The sequence below is a fragment of the Notamacropus eugenii genome, chromosome 5 (assembly GCF_028372415.1).
Source record: "Notamacropus eugenii isolate mMacEug1 chromosome 5, mMacEug1.pri_v2, whole genome shotgun sequence".
NCBI lineage: Eukaryota > Metazoa > Chordata > Mammalia > Diprotodontia > Macropodidae > Notamacropus > Notamacropus eugenii.
In genome coordinates, this window is record NC_092876.1 from 188,613,526 (window position 1) to 188,633,190 (window position 19,665).

Consider the following 19,665-nt stretch of genomic DNA (forward strand, 5'->3'; position numbering starts at 1 on the left):
AGCCAGCATGTCCTCTTTAAGAAAAGTTCATGCCAGACTGACCTCATTTCCTTTTAAGACAGGATGACTAGAATGGTAGATCAAAGGAATACTCAGATAAAACATAGCTAGATTAATGTAAAGCATCTGACAATGTCTTTCATGCTATTCTTGTAGAAAAGAAGAAGAAGTGGGATAGATAATAAGATAGTTGGTTGGATTTGGAACTGGTTGAATGACTAAATTGAAAGAGTTGTCATTTATAGTTCCACGTCAACTTATAAGGAGGTCTTACTTATAAAGCTGAATCTAATAAGATTAAATGTAATATGGCCATACACAAAATCTTTTAGTTGTTTTCAAAAAATCAAGTTTAGAAATACAAAATGGGGGTGGTGTGACTGAATAGAAGCTCATCTGGAAAAAAAAAATGAAGGTTTTAGTGGACTACTTTAGTGGACAGACTAACTCCTTATGAGTTAGCAGTGTGGCATGGCACTAAAAAACTGAATGGAACAGTAGGCCATAAAAAGAGAGGTATATCATCCAGAATCAAAGAAGTGATGATGTCATGGTATTCTGCCCTGGTCACACTACATCTAACGTAATCTTTTCAGTACTGAATGCTACAATTTAGGAAAAATATTTAAAAGTTGAAGAGCTTTCAGAAAAGGTGAAAAAGGATGGTTAATGTACTTGAAATCATATGATGACAAAAAACTGATTATGTTTAGTATGAAGAAGAAAAGTTTGAGTTCACAATAGTTATTTCAAAGTATTTGAAGGTTGGTTAGATAAAAACACTATTAGATCTGTTTTGGTTGGTCCCAAAGGACAATGGTGGCCCCTAAAATTCTTTCCAACTCATGTTTAATGACAGAGTGAATCTCTCATGGTCCTTAGCCATTCTAACACACTATGGGGTTAAGCTGGGAAGACAGTCTGAGAAAAGGGTTTGTATAGTCAAGGGACAAGAAAACCACATGAGTTTAGGCTATGTGGGCAGGAAGTAACCCTAATACCTTAAAAGAACAAGGGCAAGCCTGTATCAGTTATTGTATCCCTAATATTCTGGGACAGCAAGCTGGGACTCAACATGCAACTACAGAGCAAGCTCAAAAATACTACAAGGACAGCCATACTACAAGTGTTTGTTAGTAGCTAACAGAAATCATCTTTGTTGAAGACCCCTGATCACTACGTTATGTCCATTTAGGTGGAGATGAATTGTTAGGCATGTTTATATGCAATGAGGACATTCTTATTTGAGGGTGAAAGAATAAAGTATAAACTTCATTGTTTAGTCTGACTCCATGGAAATTAACCAAAAGTGGTCAAGTAACATTGCAAACTGGAAGCAATGAAGTAAAGTTATCTGTATGCTATCTATTCTTCAGGGGTATCTTTGAATGACACAAAACAGTAGGGGTTGATTAGGAAAAACTAATCCTCAAAGACCTGAGCAGTGGCTAACATACCTTATCACATTTACTGACACATTTTTAAATACTTTAAAATGATTTTCCATTGTTCCCATAAATAATTCCTCTCCTTAACTCATCATTTCTCTCAACTATTCCTTAAAAATATAAGATTTTTCACTGTGAAAGGACAAATGCTTTATAGGGTCATGAATGATGTTTATAAAATCATTAAAAAAATGTGGTAAACAAGGATTTTTTCCACTAAATTCTTTTGTCTATGACCTTTACTGTCATTATATTCCTCCAACTTGGCAGTGTCATCACTCCAAAGAGGCCAGTTTTTCCTCGTCACTATTTTTCAATACAGGTGTGAGGCTACCAGGGAGCAGCCCAGTCATACAAACCTGGCCATATTTAGTTAAAGGAAGAGATTAGCCTGATTTTCTATTCATTATATGAATTCACACATTTATTAAGTACCATCTGTGTGTGGCACTGTGGCATACAAAGATGCTTATTTTACATAGCTCTTGTTATCAAGGAGCTTACTTTTGAAGAGAGATGAAAAATATCTATACATATAATTGTAGGAAAATATCACTATAATAGGGACAGGGATATAGTGGAAAGAATAACAGACTGAGATTCAAGATATCTAGGGTCAAATCTTTTCTCAGCCACTCATCTGTAAATATTTAAAGGATTGGAATTTTGTTGACATGTATGTATGTATGGGGGAGGGGGAAGGGAGGCTAAAGAATAAATATTTATTAAATGTCTAACATGTACCAAGTACTGTCCTAAGCACTTTACAAATATTGTCTCATTTGATCCTCACAACAACCCTGAGAGGTAAGTGCTATTATCATCCCCATTTTACAACTGAGGAAACTGAGGCAGACAGAGGTTAAGTGATTTTCCCAGAGTCACACAGCTAGCAAGTCTGAGGCCACATTTGAATTCAGGTCTTACTGATCCAAGGACTAGTGCTCTATCCATTGCACCACCTAGCTGCTTCATGTAGATGTAGAGCTGTCTCCTACGATGCCTTAAAAATAATAGTTGACTTTATATATTGTCATAAAGCTTAGAAAGCACTTTATGTATCTTGTACCCTTTGATATGAAAAACACCCCTGTGTGGGTGCTATGGGTATTGTAATCTTTATTAGAAAGAAAGAAATTCAAAGGTTTTAAATAAACCAAGTTGTTGCACAGGAATTTGAGGAACAGATTCAAATCTCAGCTCTGCCTTTGACCATCTTCGTGACAATGAACATGTCAACTAACTCATCAAAGCCCCAATTTCCTCTTCTATAAGTACTAGATGATGTCTAAGGAATCTTCTGGCTCTAATCTCAGCTTTTTTTTCCCCCTTATCTTCTCCAGATCTATTTGTTTACCTTCCAGATCTACAATTCTATCATCATAAATTATGTGTCCAGACCTGGGCTAGGAACCTAGGGGATACAAAGTAAGGGTTTATAAAGCATGGTTACTGTCTTCAAGAAGTTTACAATCCAGTTAGAGAAAAAAGTCCTATATACACGTGCAATAACAGTAACACAGAGTAATCCCAAATCAGTGGTGCAGACAGTAAATTAGACACTTTCTACCCATGTGACTTTAGGTAAATTGCTTATTTCTTTGAGTCCATCATATGTTTCATCATATGTAAAATGAGGGGACTGGATTCGAAGGACTCTGGGGTCCTTTCTAGCTTAATTGTATAACCCTATAAGGGTCATACAAGATCAGAGGATGGAGAGGTAACTCTCTAGTGGCTAAGGTAGTCAGGAGAGATGTCATTAAAACATGAGTTGTGTAAGTGACAGGAGAGTATAATTATTTCCTTTATTATCAAGAAGCCCCAGGGCTTCAAAGTCATATGACTTTGAGTTGGAAGGGACTTTAGAAATCTTCTAGTCCAATTCCTCCATTTTCCTTTTTTTTCTTTTTGTTAATTAAATTTTAAATCTCAGAGCTTATGACTTTTCTATAGTGGCACTGCTAATAAATATCAGAGGCTAGACATAAGCCCATGTCTCTTGACTCTAAGTACTATACATCTCCCACTGTGCCATACTACCTTAGTAGATACTCTGGAAGTTGCTACATCTAATCTGGGGAGGAGCTTCACCAAATTCTGGTTCTCGGATAATGGAATAGCTTGGGAAGCCATGCTACAGTTTGTACTTCACCGGCATCAATCATTCAATATTTATGAAGCACCTAGTATGTGCTGTGAAGTATGCTAAGTGCTAGGGATAAAAAAGACAGTTCTTGCCTTCAAGGAATTCACAATTTAATTTAATTCATAATTTAATTTAATTCACAATTTAATGCAAGCAAATACATACAAAGCAAACTATATACAGGATAAGTAGGCACTGGAATTAGGAATTGGGGAAGAGATTTTAGTTGGGACTTAAATGAAGCCAGGGAGGTCAGTAGTTAAGAGCAGAGGAGGGAGAGCATTCCAGGCAGGGGGACAGCCAGAAAAAATGCCCAGAGGTCAGAGAAGGAGGTCTTGTTTATACAACAGACAGGAGGTCAGTGTCACTGGATTGAAGAATGTGTGTCAGGAAGTAAGGTGTAACAAGATTAGAAAGGTGGGAGGTGACTAGGTTATAAAAAGATTTGAATGCCAAATAGAGTATTTTGTATTTGATTCTGGAGGCAATAGGGAGCCACTGGAGTTTGATGATTAGTTGGGTGATCTGATCAGATCATACTTTTGATTTAGAAAAATCATTTTAGTAGCTGAATAGAGAATGAATTGGAGTGGGGACAGACTTGAGGCCAACAGACCCATCAGCAGGTGATTGATTGCAATAATCTAAGGCACGAGGTGATGAGCGCCTGCACTAAAATGGTGGCAGTGTTAGAGCAGAGAAGAAGGGGAGGGGTATTTGAGAGATGCTGAAAAGGTGAAATCGACAGGTTTTGGCAGGGATGGATATGGCAGACTGGATGTGGTCAGAGTGACATTGATTGAAGAGTCCAAGGTGACTCCTAGGTCTAGAGTCTGAGGAACTAGAAGGATGTTGCTTCCCTCTATAAGTAATAGGGAAGGTGGAGGGGGTGGAGGGAGGGGGTTAGTGGGAAGATAATGAGTTCTGGTTTGGAAATATTGAGTTTAAGATGTCAACTGAATTCCAGTTCAAAATTTCTGAAAAATAGTTAGAGATTAGAGATTGGAGCTCAGTAGAGAGTTGGGGACAGGATGGGTAATTCTAAGAATCAATATCTCCATCAGCCAAGAACAGGTAATTAAATGCATGGGAGTTAATGAGATAACCAAGTGAAGTAGCTTAGAGAAAGAAGAGAAGACAGCCCAGGAAACAACCTTGAGAGACATCTATAGTTAAAGAGTGTGATATGGAAGAGGATCCAGCCAAGGAGACAGAGGAGTGGTCAGAAGGAGGAAAACAAGGGGAGAGTGGTATCCCAAAAACCTATAGAAGAGAAAGTATCAAGGAAAGAATGATCAATAGTGTCTGAGGCTGCAGAGAGGTCAAGGGGAATGAGGACTGAGAAAAGGCCACTGGATTTGGCAACTTAGAGATCTTTAATAACTTTGAAGAGAGTAGTTTTGGTGGAATGGTAAGGTCAGAAGTCAGACTGTAAGTGATTAAGAGAGTGAGAGGGGAGAAAGAGGAGGCACCTATTACAGATAGCCTTTTCAAGGAATTTAGCTATAAAAGTTAAAATGGATACAGGATGATAGTGGAGATGGAAGGATAAAGTAAGAGTTTTTTTCAGGATAAGGGGGACATGATTCTGTTTATAGGCAGTAGGAAATAAGCCAATTGACAGGGAGAGATTGAAAGGAAGTGAAAGAGTGGGGATGACACAAGGGAGCAATCTGTTGGAGGAGAGAATATGGAATGGGATCACTTGAAAAAGCAGAAGAGCTAACCTTGGAAAAGAGTATGGTCACTTTGTTCTTAGCATAACCCATGAGAATACAAGGTGATGAGTATCACAGGTATTTAAGACATAACTGTAAAATGGGGATAATAATATTTGCAATTATCACACAGGATTGTTGTGAGGAAAGCATTTTGTAAATCTTAAACTGCTAATAAATGTGTGTAATTGTTATTACTACAAGGTAGGAAACGATTATGTGAATAAGAGATCTCAACAGCATATCATGAAACCTTGGAGGAGGGAGGGATTACTATGGCATCAGGGAAGGCATCATGGAAGAAGTATCTGTGCTGTACCTTCAAAGGGGAAAAAGACTTCAGTGGGCAGCCACTAGGCATAGGATGTGTTCCAATTCAAGCATGAGGGCTGTCATGTACAAAACTCCAATCCTGCATAGACAAACACTTGCCCCATGAGCACCTCAAACTCAACGTATTCAAAAAAGAACTAATTATCTTTACTATTAAAGCCTCCTATTCTCCAAACTTTCCTTTTGTTTCTTCTGAATTCTGAATTCATAATTCTTCTGGTCACACATACACTCAAAACATCAGAGTTCTCCCTTAACTCTTCCCTCTGCCATCCCCAATATCCAATTAGTTGCCAAGTCCTGTCTCACTACACAATATTTCACAGATCCATCTCCCTGGATGGCATAGAAACAGAAGGCCAGTTAGGAAGCTATTAAAATAGTCTAGTCAAAAGGCAAAGAGGGTCTGAATCAGCAACAACAGTGGGAATGGAAAGGAGGAGACAGATGCTAGAGATATTTCTGGGAAACACTTGATAAGACTTGGTAGCCAATAAGATGATCATCAGGTTACCATATCAAGGAAGTCAAGACAGTTGAAATGTGGGTCCAGCAAGCAACAGCTGCATACAATAGTCCTAAGGATTGCATGAATTACTTTCTTACTCAGAGACTGCCAGTATGCAATAAATAAAAATAGGCAGAAATAGAATTTCATATCTGGTGATTTAGGTTGACTCATTACACTGTCCCTTTCGGAGCTAACTATCCATAGAGCAAGGGAAAAGAGAATCAGGTAGGAATTCTTCATCAATATGTTTAATAGGTCTGGTATTTCGACATAGTTTTCTCTATATATCTGTGATAGTATTTCTTTATGGTGTATGTAGCCCAGGAAAATTGTGTTTATTGGGCCATGACAAAGAACAGTAAAGGGTTCAAGTTCTACAACATCAGCAGTGGCATCTTTATCAATACTTTCTGAGTTATGCTTTAAGGTCATGAGGCCATGAAAAAGCAGGGAAATGAGATGGAAAAGTCTAGCAGATCTGGTGCTCAGTAGAGTGAGCAGGGTTAGGGCAATATGGTAGGTCCAACAGGAATGATGACATAGCAGAGCAACGTAGGGGTATGTGTGTGTGTGTGTGTGTGTGTTTGTGTGTGTGTGTGAGAGAGAGAGAAAGAGAGAGAGAGAAAGAGAGAGAGAGAGAGAGAGAGGGAGAAAGAGAGAGGGAGAGAGAGAGGATGAATTCTAGGCTGTTTTCCCAGCATTGGAAGTATTACTGCCTCAACCTTTGGATTTGTGCTAGGATAACTCTGGGTTATCTGAAAAGAACCTCTAGTTTATCATTTTATATTATGACTTCAGCCATCACCTCTTTCCCACGGAGGACTCTTCCCACAAACCCTAATGATTGCCCTTAACAAACAGTATACACATGCACATACACAACACACACACACACACACACACACTAACTTCCACCAGGGGCTAGAGTTTTGACAATATAGACTGCCTACAGATGATAATCAAAGCCATAAGAATGGAAGATCCTGACAAAGGAGAAAGGATAGAGAGAAGAGGAGAAAGTCAAGGACACAGCCTTAGAAAATGTTTACACTAAAGGATAGAAAGAACAACCAACACTGGAAACCAAGGAGGAATGATCAGAGAGTAGGGACCTCATGGAAAACAAAAAAGCAGAGGTGATCAACAATATCAAATGCTGCTGAAGGTCAAGGAAGATAAGAACTGAGGAAATGGAGGTCCTCATATATCATTTTATTGAGGCAGTGAAGCAAACATTAATCACTGGAGAAAACAAATTTAAAAATCTAAGAGACAATGTCTAAATGACTAATTCTTAATTTTCCTTTATATGATTACTCTTATGTATACCCAATGATGAAAATATTCTTGCATAACTCACCAAAAGTTTTACCTTAGCGTCAAAACTCTTCTGGTCCTGTGTGTGGGTCCAGGTTTTAGGCCAGCTTGTGTCAACACCATGAATATTGAAATGGCTAGCTACATCTACTCTTAGAAACATCAGCCATACTACCAGAGTACAGACCACCCACATGGCACTGTTTATCCCAAATGCCATTTAAGTAAAGCTTCCCCTCAGGCATTTCTACCTATCTCTAATCCTAGCAGGGAGATAACGACCCATAAAAGCCAACATATGAGTCTCGGTAATTACTGATTAGGACTGTTCAGACTAGCCACCTCAATATGTTGAGGTTTCTTAGAACACTGTGATACAGGATGTTTGGTAGAAAACTTGTTACCTGATTGCTGAGGGTAATAGCTCTCTCCCCTTGGAGGATAGGGTACATATGGCCTTTTCCAAGCCAAGAATTACTCACTATTTCAGACTTAGGTGGTCCAGTGTTTTGATCATTGGGGCTGTATTGTTCAGCTCCATTGGTCTGGGTATGCTGCTGGATCTGGAGACTGGACATCATTTAGTAGACACATGCCAGGCTAGCACTAGAAGGACTGAAATTCAAGAGTACACCTTTGAAAGGACTATACTGTACTAACTGATGTAGTACATTTTTTTTAATCCACAAGTCAAAGAAAATAGGGATAGTAGGATGAAAATTTTTATTTTAAAGTAAAATTATAATTTTTTTTGGAGGGGGGAGTCAATTGACGTGTCTAGTTGTTCTAGTGCTAGACGTCTGGGATTATAATAGGCTCACAAACTTTTACCCAGGACATACAATTCTGAGACTTCACCTTTATGCCAACAATGTCCTTATATCAAGGACTTGTGATTTCAATGTTTTGAGAAGTTCCTCCAGTCTGCAACCCAGTGTAACTTAACAGCCTTAAAGAGTTTCCTAGGCTCAGAGAGGTCAGGTGATTAGCCTACTGTCACACAAATATTCAGAAACAAGATTTGAATCCAGGTCTTCCTGATTCGCAGTCCTTTACTCACCAAATTATATTGCCTCTCATTCACAAGCAAGAGGAATAAAATGAAAGTAGATAATAAGCTCCATTAACAGTTCAGTGTCAAAATCATAGCAGCTTTTCTCTTAGCAGCTAGCAATGATTGTTTTCTGTATTTCACTCACAGATCAGTTTTTGATACTTACCTAGCACACTTAATCTAGCAAAAAAGAAAAATTAGCTTCATTTCTTAGAACTTCCCATTAAATCCAAGATTAGCTACTTCCTTTTTTTCTATGAAGCAAAACCAAAGGAGAGATATAAAATATATGTAGTCATTTAAAAAGTAAAAAAACAATTCCATTTTGAGTAAAATCTCCTCCTCACAATGCCTACCTAACAAAGCTATTGAAAGGTGTAAAGAGCTACTTGGAGAAACGAGAGGAGAGTGTGACTTCCTTCTCAAGAAAGAGGGATCCTTGTTGAGGCACAGGTTGAATTAGATGACCTCTGAAAAGCCATTTTCATCTCTCACATTCTGTGATTTTGATCAAAAGAAAGTAGTTTTCCACTTTTTCCCCCTTCTTTTTGAAATAACACCCTCTAATTTATCTCTAACCACTGGTTCTCACAAGCAATTTAGCTTAAATCACTGTATACAATACTGGTTTACAAGAAGAGAGATGGAGAGATAGGCAGACAGATGAAGAAAAAATGGATTTCAACAGAGTTTCAGTGAAATATAATTAAAAATAATGATAGTAATATCACACCATACATATACAATATATATATGTGTATATATATAGTGTATGTACATATATATATACATATATATGGATGTATAATGCTTTATGGTCTTTTAAGACTTTGACATCAAAAAAGTCAAACTTACTAAGCATTCTCTCTATATCTACACTGACGTGTAGATATGTAGATATAAGTAACATGAAAATTCAAGTTATAAAAGAAATAAATGGGCAATTACTCATAAAAATTATTTATAAAAGGAGCTACATGGCTCTTTCAAATAATACATTTATAATTATCCAGTTTACAAACATTTAATGAACATACTTTTCAGAAACATATTACATAAAACAAAACAATGTATATCATGTATAGATATGGTGGTTTATGTATGCATGCACCTGAATTTTGAGTAAGGGGTGGGCAGAGATAGTCTAAACCTGTGATTTTATCCATGAAGAGAATTCCTAGTGTACCAAACTTCCTGAACTGATATAGATATACAACTCCTGTGTAACTTAAGGTCTTAGAGAGTTACTTGTGACACTGAAAAAGTAAATCACTTCCCCATAGTCAAAAAGCTAATATGTGTCAGTGATATAACTAGAATCCAAGTCTTTCTCAATTCAAGGTCACTTCTCTATTCAATATGGCAAGCTGCTCATTTGCAATGAGTCCAGATGAACTGGGTCTGACACATACTGATTACAGGTAAGTTTATGTGTTGTGTTCCCCCATTAGAATGTAAACTCCTTGAGGGGAGGAACTGCCATCTTCTTCATCTCCTTCAAAAAAATCCCCCCCCCCTTCTATTTGTACTCTTACCACAGTACCCCACACATAGTAAATGCTTAACAAATGCTTGTTGACTTAACCTCTTGGTGCCCTTGGCAACTCAAAAAAAAAAAAGATAAATTAGAAATGTGTTAGAGGTCTGCATTGATGAAAGGAGCCTCTACACTAAAAGTTCCTTACTTGGATGGAATCACTGGTTCAAACCCCACCCCCAATCACACATACAGACACAGACACATACACACACACACACACACACACGTTTTGTTTTATACAGTGACTATATTCCTGCAAAGCAGAGTTCTCAAAGTGTGTTTGAAGGACCTGTTGGGGACATTTTCAGGGGGTCTGCAAGGTCAAAACAATTTTCATAAAAAACCAAAGTTTAATTCTTAATACTATAAATATTGATATATTCAATGACCCACATAAACAAGTACTCTTTAAAATCCTCAAGAATTTTTAAAACTTTAAAGCAGTCTTCAAACCGAAAAAAAAAAAATTGAAAATTTCTATGTGTAAAGCACACAAATCAATTTTTAAGGTACTTATCTTAAAAAAGATAATTTTATTTCATTTTTTGCTTTAGAGCAGATCATTTAAAATGTACTATTTAAAAGACCCCTGTGGTTCCTTTTGTAAAGAATGTTTTTTATGAGTAATTATCCCCTTATTTGTTTTGCAGTTTAGGATGTTCAAGTTATTATATACTCAAAGAATAAAGCTGTAAAGTGATATGATTAAGAACAACAGAATCAGGATTGATAATCAGGTTATCGCATATACATTCGTATAACTATTAAAATATATTAATATGCTGATCTAAATCAAAGAAAAAACTGTTCTGAAAAATAAAAATTTTTTTTTTGCATTTCAATTCGGTCAACAAGTACCTAACTAGTTAACTACATAAGTGTACTCCTTGTGAAGCTCCAAAAATGATGAATCCTTTTCAAAGATTTAAAAAAAAAGATAACTTTTTCTCCCTACTGTTAATTCAAAATCATCCTGATGCAGGGAAAGATTTCACAAAGATAGGCAAACGGAATGTTGGAATGTCAATATGAGCTTTGAAAAATTAGAAAATAAGGAAAAGGGAATAACACAAAGTTTTTTCAAATAATACCTCAGTGATATGACAAAGAGTTGAAAATTATTGAATTACCTTGTTTTTAAATAAGCTTGTTCTATTTCTAGGACTTGTTACATAAGATGTAATTCTGCAAGCATGTTGACAGTATTCTAAAGACAAGGCAACGAGGGAAGAAATATTAATTTGAAATGAAAAACTCTAAAATTATGTATAAAATTACATATCTGGTTATTAGTTTAAATTTTTATTTTTCAAAAAACACTGAAACAGATGACACAGGCTTAAATGTCAGCTTTGCAGGTGATTCTGGGCAAATTATTTCACTTCTTTAAGCTCTATTAGTTTCCTTGTTTATAAAGTGGGGTTAATAATTCTCCTATTACTTATAATACTGTTATTAGGATCAAATAAGATAATATGTACAAAGCATTTTATGAACAGTAAAAAGCAACAGAAATGTTATCTATTGTTATCATCACTGATAAAAGTATTTTCATGAGACTGTACAAAGTAAATTTAACTGACATGATCCCTGCCCTCTAGAAGTTAACCATTTAAGATTAATCTTGATTTCCTTGTAATTTCATTTTTTATTTCTACATTAACAGATTAAGATATACATAGACTGCTTTGTGCAAATATATGTACACATAATAAATGTATATGTGATATATAAATAGGCTGCTATGTATATATACATATATGTACCTAATGTCATGGTATTTTCCTAATTATAACACAGCAATTATTTTGGTTGTCAATATAGTGGGTTTGGGTAACTTTTAAAAAGTTTTATTCATAAAAAATAATTTATTATAAAATATTTGATTTAGAAAGCTACTACTTTATGATATTGACAATATATGTAAAAGCAAATTAAAATCTATTGATTCATAGAGTTATGCAGATACTAGTATGCATTTGGGGATTTGGAGGAAACTTCCAGTAAAGAGCTGTCAGAAAGTCCATGCAAGATTGAAATCAAATTACTAATAGAAATGCAACATGGACTGGAAGCTCCTGCTAGAAAAACATTATATGTCTAAACTATGAAAAAATTAGAGAACTCAAAACTGAAATTATTTGATTAGCCACATTTGTATTTTTATCTTTTCCAGGAATTCTGCTTGACTTTTAACTATCAATAGTAACTTTCTGAAATACTTATAACTCTTGCAAATGAGTAAAATAAAAAAAAAAATTCATTAACCTTGAAGACGTTGCCATATTTTAAAATAAAACATGAAGACTTACTCGGTTGATGTAAAAATAACAATTTCACAATCAATTAACATTTTAAAACAAGTATATGCACTGAGGTTTATGAGTCACATGCTTCTAGCTTTTTTTAAGGAGTGGGGAGCACCATCATTTTAAAAACAAAAATTACAATTTGGCCATAAGAATCACTCCCCCAAGTCACTGGTAGGCCAAGGCAGTAGGGGTGGGGGACATGTGAGACAATGTATAATACCCCCTGGGGCCTGGCAACATATACACAACCCATGCTACCCCTTGGACATGTGGACGTCAGGGTCCCATTGCTTTTCTGGACTTTCCTAGATTCTCCCCTCTAACTCCTGTCTCTCCTCCTATGACGATGGGTTCCTAAGGTTAGGTATGATTCAGAGGGGTGAAGTGATACTTGTCAAGGCCTATCCTACTTCACAGCCATGGAATATATTTGACTTTCTCCCACCTCTGGTTTAAAGATTGAGCCAGGGGTAGTCTACTATCTTCCAGTGTTACTTGCCTTTGGAAAACAGCACATTTCAGTGGAAAGAATAGTGAATTTAGAGCCAAAGGGCCTGGGTTCAAATTCTGAGTCATTTATCAGACATTTGACTTCAAGCATGTCACTTCACCTGTTCTGGACTCTGTTACAATTGAGGATATTGTAAAATGAAAGGAAATGACTTCCAACATTCCTTTCATCTCTTATACTACGATTCATGACAGTAAATACTATGAAGCACTTATTTGTTATTTTATATATTTTCATTAGGCCAACTAGGAAGCACAGTAGGTAAAGTACCAGCCCTTGAGCCTTGAGGACTTGAGTTCAAATGTGACCTCAGACACTTACTAACTGTGTAACCCTGGGCAAGTCACTTAACTTCTGTTTGCCTCGGTTTCCTCATCCGTAAAATGAGATGGAGAAGGAAATGGCAAATCACTCCAGTATCTCTGCCAAGAAAATCCCAAATAGCATGATGAGTCTGACACAACTAAAAAATGACTGGGCAATGACACTTTTACTGTATGATTAAATTTTATTATTAATTTTAAAATACTTCTTAAATTGTATATGAATAAAATGTAAGGTAAAATAATTATTTACATAGATTGATTTATGAAAAGTGGGAAGCATTAAAAAGTCTCTCCCCAGAAAAGTAGGTAGTAGTTACATAAAGTTCAGAAACTATGGGCCTAGTAACATACCTTATCAGTAAGATAATTACAAGTTTTCAAACAGCAATGATAACTTACATAAAATTTTCTACTAAGAACAGCTTTAAGTATCTGTCATAGAGATAAAAAACAAGTAAACAAGCTTGTCAATACCAGGTTTGGCTAAGTAAGGGAATAAGCCAGACCAGGAATGACCAAGCACAGAGAATAGGCAAAACTCTTCTAGGAAAGGACAAGTGACCCCCAAAATGGAAACATTGTAGCCTTTAGACATTAAGACATGTAAAGACACCATTAAACCTTAGTTCAGGTACCCATCACTTCTCACCTGGACTATTGCAATAGTGACCTACTTATCCTCCCTGCCTAAAGTCTCTCCTTTCTGTGATCCAAACTCAAGTCAAGATCCAAACTCAACTCAAAACAGATGTCAAGTTAATATTCCTAAAGCACAAGTCTGACCAGTCACTTTCCTATAGCCTCTGGGATAAAATATTTTCAGACTCTCCTGTCTGGCACTTAAAGCCTTCACAATCAAGTTCCAGTCTATTGTTCCTGACTGATTTCCCATTATTCCCTTTCATATACTCTAAATGCTAGACAAACTGGTCTACTTACTGTTCCCCAAACATGCCATTTCATCTCCTGTTTCACAGCCTTTGCACTGGCTGTCCCTTCTTCCCTTCACCTCTTGGATTTCTGAGGTCCCTTCTAGGGTCACATCTCAGCATCAGGCTTTTCCTGAATCCCAAGTTGTTAGTGTGCCCCTTATCCCAAAACTACTGCATATTTTGCATACGTTATTTTGTATATATTATTTTGTCAAAATAATATTAATAAAATATAAAACCTAAGAGAACAAAAAAAAATGTTTAAAAAAGAACAAAAGCTACTGGATAGAAACAGTCAAGATCAGAAAGAATTAAGGCCTTACAAGACCTTGAAAAAGTTAGATTAGTAAAACTTTTTGGTTTTATTTCTTTTTGATTCGTGTGACTCCTTTTCATATGGCTTCATATAGAATTTAAAGAGCTACCATATAATCATATTATTCACTGCAAAAATCCATTTACAGATTATCTCCTTTCTCCTATTTCCTATCCTTTGGCCATGTATGAGCAAGAAAAAAACACAATGGGGAATTTAATTTCTGTCAAATATTATATCTTATTGGCTGAAGAAAGGTTTGATGTGACTATCCAGTAAAATGAAGGTTTCAAATTATCTACAATACTATTATCTATACCATTCCTATCCACTATTACCATGGATAATTACTCAAATTTAACATGCATTCCCAACTAATTGTGAATAGGCTAAGGGAGTGGTAGAGAAATCTGAAGATTTGTTTCCTGTCATCAAAACTGTCAAGAGTAGAGTACTATGAAATCTAGCTACAGAAGGAAGCTACTTAATATCACATTTCCTACTAGTTAAAAAAAAAAAAATCCAAAACCAAATGTCCTCCATTGCCTGATATTTTGATCTGTTACCAAAAATAAGTGTTTCATAAGATTTGTTTGGATTTTTCTTTCGGTGGATGGAGCAAAGGAAAGTGTGGCTGTGGCAACACAGAGAGCATGGACTCAGCATGGGACCACATGAAAATTTCAAGCCTCACTTTATATTTAAAATAGGCATACTAGTACCTTACTGTATCATTAAGAGGAAAGTGTTCTGTGACACTTAATAATATAAGTTGCTATCACCCCATTAAATTTTTTGAGAGCATAAATACTTCACTTGTAAACATATTTAATTATTTCCCTCTTAAGTGACATTCAACAAGATATCTGGTGAGGAAAGCAGCAAGTGCTAAGAAGTATCAAAGTTCTTCTCTACACTATCTTGGTTTCCTTCTTCTCTACACTATCTTGGTTTCCTTCCCCTCCCCACCTTCACCCTACCAAGAAAGGGCCAAAGACAAGAAGTATACTTCCAGAAGAAGTATACTAAGAAAATTTTTAGAGGAAAGAAAACTTTCAGATGTAAGCAAATTTATAGATGACTAAAAACAACACACTGAAAATAGGAAAAATATTTATAACACCATTTATTTTGAAAATGTTTACTGGTCCCTTTTACTTGTCTTTTAAAGACTCTTCCTTTCCAAAGATATACTTTATTGTTCAGAAGTCAGTATATGTGAGAAAGAAGGGCAGAATGAACCTCACTCCAATCATGGATATAGATAATCTGCCTGGACTCCTTCCTCAATAGTGAACATATTCCTCCCTCCTCATGCTCTCCTCATCCCAGTGATTCTGAACTATGGCTGTTGAATTGCAAATTTCATCCTCAACTATTTACTCTCTTATTCCAATGCCCCTCAATTCTAACTTGACCACCCCGCAAAGTCCTGCATTAGATGTGTCTGTCCCTTCTACTGTGCTTTCTGGAAAACCTGCTCTGTAATTAATAAACTTGCTTTAATTTTAAACTTTTTCCATTATTACTCTTTTCATCTTCTGGCACTCAGTGAAACCTGCCTCCATGTTGATGATACTTTATCCCAGGATTGGTTGCATTTTAGGTCACTGTATAGTCTGAAGGTGGATGTGGTTAGTATGATCAACAATGCTAAGATAGTTTAGTTTCTAATGTGGTAAATATTGATAGCCATAATCCTTATAAACAAAAGTTCTTTGGGTGTCCTCAATAATTTTTAAGAGTATAAAGGGGTCTTGGCACAAAAACATTTGAGAACTACTGTTTCAGGTCATAACCCCCAATTCATTGGTTGTGATAAGGGAGATGGAATTCCCCTTACTCTCCACTGCCACTTCTAGACTCTCCCTCTACCACCAATACTAAGCAACCTCTCCCTCGCTTTAAGGTTCACTCTATTCAAATTTATCATCCAATCCAGATCCTGGTGGTCAATACTATTCACCAAGAACTCTTTCTTTTCTTCCTCAATGAGTTTAGTACATGGCTCACATGTACTCTAGTATATGTACTCCCATGTTCTCTTAGTCCTAACTCCTGCTCCAAAGTCCTATTCTAGGTCCTCTCTCTTCTCCTTTTGGAAGGGTGTCTTAACCTTTTTTGGGTGTCATGGCTCTCTGAGGCATGCTGCTGAAGTCTAAGGACCATTTATTAGGATTATATTTTTAAATGCATAAAATAAAATACATAGGACTACAAAGAAAACCAATTATATTGAAACATGATTATCAAAATATTTAAGAAACAAATTCACAAACTGCAGGTTAAGAACTCCTGATCTATGCTATTTCACTTGGTTTTCTCTTCTGTTCCCATGGGTTCAATTATCATCTTTATGCAGATGATTATCATTTCTACCTATTCAGCCCTAACATCTCTCTTGACCTTCAGTCTCACATCAGCAATGACTTTTTTACATCTCAAATTAATGTCTAGTAGGTTATCCCAAATTCAACATGTCCAAAACCAATTCATTATCTTTCCTTCCAAATCTACTACTCTTCTAAACTTTTCTATTACTGTAGAAAGCAATCTCTACAGGGAGTGAAAAAAACAGTCAATTAGGAAAAGCAACATATTCAGGTATACAGTTCAAGAATTCTCCAGTTAGAAATTCTCTTAAGTATATTCCTCCTTCAACTAGTTAACATAGCTACAACACCAAATTATCATTTGTCAGATTATTTGAATTTGAATGTCCTGCTTTTAATTCTATTTTATCTTAATAGTCCCTAAACTTTGGTGAGGCAAGTACCAAATAAAGCTAAAGGCTATGTAAAAAGTAAACAAATTAGAAAATTGCATTTTAATTTTAAAATCCCCAAAGAAAAAAAATACATGAAAATTTTAATCAAGCAAATGCACATATTTATTTGTTAGAAGTCTATAAAAATGCTATCGAGTCATTTCTTCCTCAAAAGTTTTAAATTATTCTCTATCCTTTACTATTTTGGACTAATTATGATAAGCCCTGCAATATAAGGGAAAGAACACTGGATTTAGAGTCAGAAAATATTAAATACTAGTTCTGCCATTTACCGTGTGATTCTGAGTAACTCACTCTGCTTCTTTGGATTTCCTCCAGTAATAATTGAGTAGAACTAAATGACCTCTAAGCTTCTCTCTCTTTATTTCTAAGTCCTGACTTAAAGGGATAAACTTGAAGAGGAAGTTGTTGAGTCTTACAGTCCTATTCAGACTATTGATTTATACTATATTTAATAATTTTCATAGGAGCATAATTGAAAATTTTGATATTTTGTTTGAAAAACTTTCATTTTCTTTGGTTTTTCCATCACCTTCATTTAGAAATCTACAGAAATCCCAAAAATCTTAGTGCAGCTATAATAATAATGACTATAATTAGCATTTATATAGTGCTTTAAGGTTTGTAAGGCACTTTAAAACATCATTTCATCTTATCCCCGCAGCAACCCTGGGATGTAGGTTTATTACCCCTATTTTCCAGATAGGGAAATTGAAGCAGACAGAGGTTAAGTGACTCGTCCAGGCTAAGTGTTGGAGATTAGTGCAGGAGCTGAAAACGCCTCTTCCTGACTCTAGGCCTGGGCGCCAACTCTATGTCATTTAGCTACTTCAACCTAGTAAAAAACTGCACTAAGACTTTTTGGGCAACCTGTACATTGCCATCCGCCCTTATCCAGTCAGCGGGCTTGATTTTTTTTCAGTACAAAAACAAAAACATACATTTGGATTTGCAAAATGTATGGATAATAATTTATATAATAAATATAAAATGTATGTAATAACAATAATTATTAGGCTTTCAGAACTTAACAAAGGCGCAGCCTCTCTCTGTGCAAAGATTTTGATACATCACCCGCAGGGAAACACTGTAACACATCACTGACAGAACCCACTGTGTCAATTTCACAGATTAAGGGAATTCTGGGAAGGGGGGCGGCGGAGCATTTTCAAATACTTTCAACTCTGAATGAATGACTCCCTGCATTTCTGTGTAATTTTCAGAAACCACCAGCCTACAAAAAGAATGTTATTACTCTCTCTACCCCTTCTCCTCCATGAGTCAGAGACCCCAGACCCCGACGCGGGGTGGGGGGTTAGGGGGTGGAGGGTGCATGGTAAGTGGGAGTCAGGGAAAAAATTAGAATGAATCCAGCCCTTCCGGGGTCCGCGGCAGGTTAGGGTGTTTATCCTAGGTTTAGGATACTGTCCAAAAATGTCACCTTCTTTTACTTTACTTCCTAATCCCTTTCCAGTCCGTCACAGCGGCTAAATCCACGAACTAAAGACCAATCAGCAAAGCATTAAGAGCCTACCTTGGGGCAGGGAGCAGGGAGGACAGCGCCTTCCCCAGTAGCCCCGCCCCTCAGGCCCCGCCCCCCCGCCCCGCCCCCAGAGCGGCTCCTCTCCCGCCGGGGTCTTCAGCCTTACCTGCGCAAAGACTGTCAGGCAATCACCTGCTGGGAAGTCTAGGCGTCCCTTGTACCAGACCGCTCCCACTCCTGCCACCGCTGCCCCCGTTGCGCCGACTACAGCCACAGCCAGGGGCCCTGCCCGGGGCAGCGCCCGCCGGCCCTCGGCGAGGCCTCGACGCAGACGACTGCCCCAAATCGCGACTAAAGCCGCTCTCCGCGCACTTGCCGCCATGTTCGCGGAAGTGTCAGCGCGAGGACTTGGGCTGCCTCCCGCTCGAGGAACCCCAGGAGCCACTCCGCAGATACCTCCGCCGCTGCCGCCTCTCCCGCCCCCCCACCCCCACCGCTGATCTCGCGAGAACAGCAACGGCCCGACCTTCGCCTCTCCTCGCGCGCTTCCCCCAGAACGTGTCGGTCGAGTTCTGCCGCTTGGGGAAGGGAGGGAGTGGCGTCCTTTCGCTTTTCCCTCCCCCGAGAGGCGCAAGCATGCGCCCCGTTGCAACCCTCCGGCTCGGCCCGGGGAAACGGGTGGGGAAACGGGCCCCGGCGGGCAGGCAGGCAGGCAGGCAGGCAGGCGACGTGGTGCCAGGCGCTGGAAGAACGGTCCGGAAAGTGCCCTTATCTTCCCTTACTAGTTATTGAGGCCCACAGTCTTTTGGGGTGGGGTGGGGTGGGGTGGGGTGGGGTGAGTGTCTCTACGTGTACTGGCACATTAGTGGGAACCTCCCGGGGCGGAAACTCCCTCCACTCTCCTTGGAGAGCAAGGACTGCTTTTTT

General features: G+C 37.6%; 1 protein-coding gene across 2 annotated transcripts in view; it reads right to left on the reverse strand.

The window, feature by feature from the left end:
- Nucleotides 1-19,244, reverse strand: part of MICU2 (mitochondrial calcium uptake 2) — a 171,960-nt gene extending 152,716 nt beyond the window's left edge. The window contains exon 1 of one of the 2 annotated variants that reach the window (XM_072611715.1): nucleotides 18,905-19,244. In XM_072611715.1, coding sequence (XP_072467816.1) covers nucleotides 18,905-19,120 — 216 coding nt within the window. In that variant the 5' untranslated portion in view covers nucleotides 19,121-19,244. The remainder of the gene's footprint in view (nucleotides 1-18,904) is intronic. The other variant, XM_072611716.1, reaches the window with a different exon arrangement.
- Nucleotides 19,245-19,665: the final 421 nt, after the last annotated feature.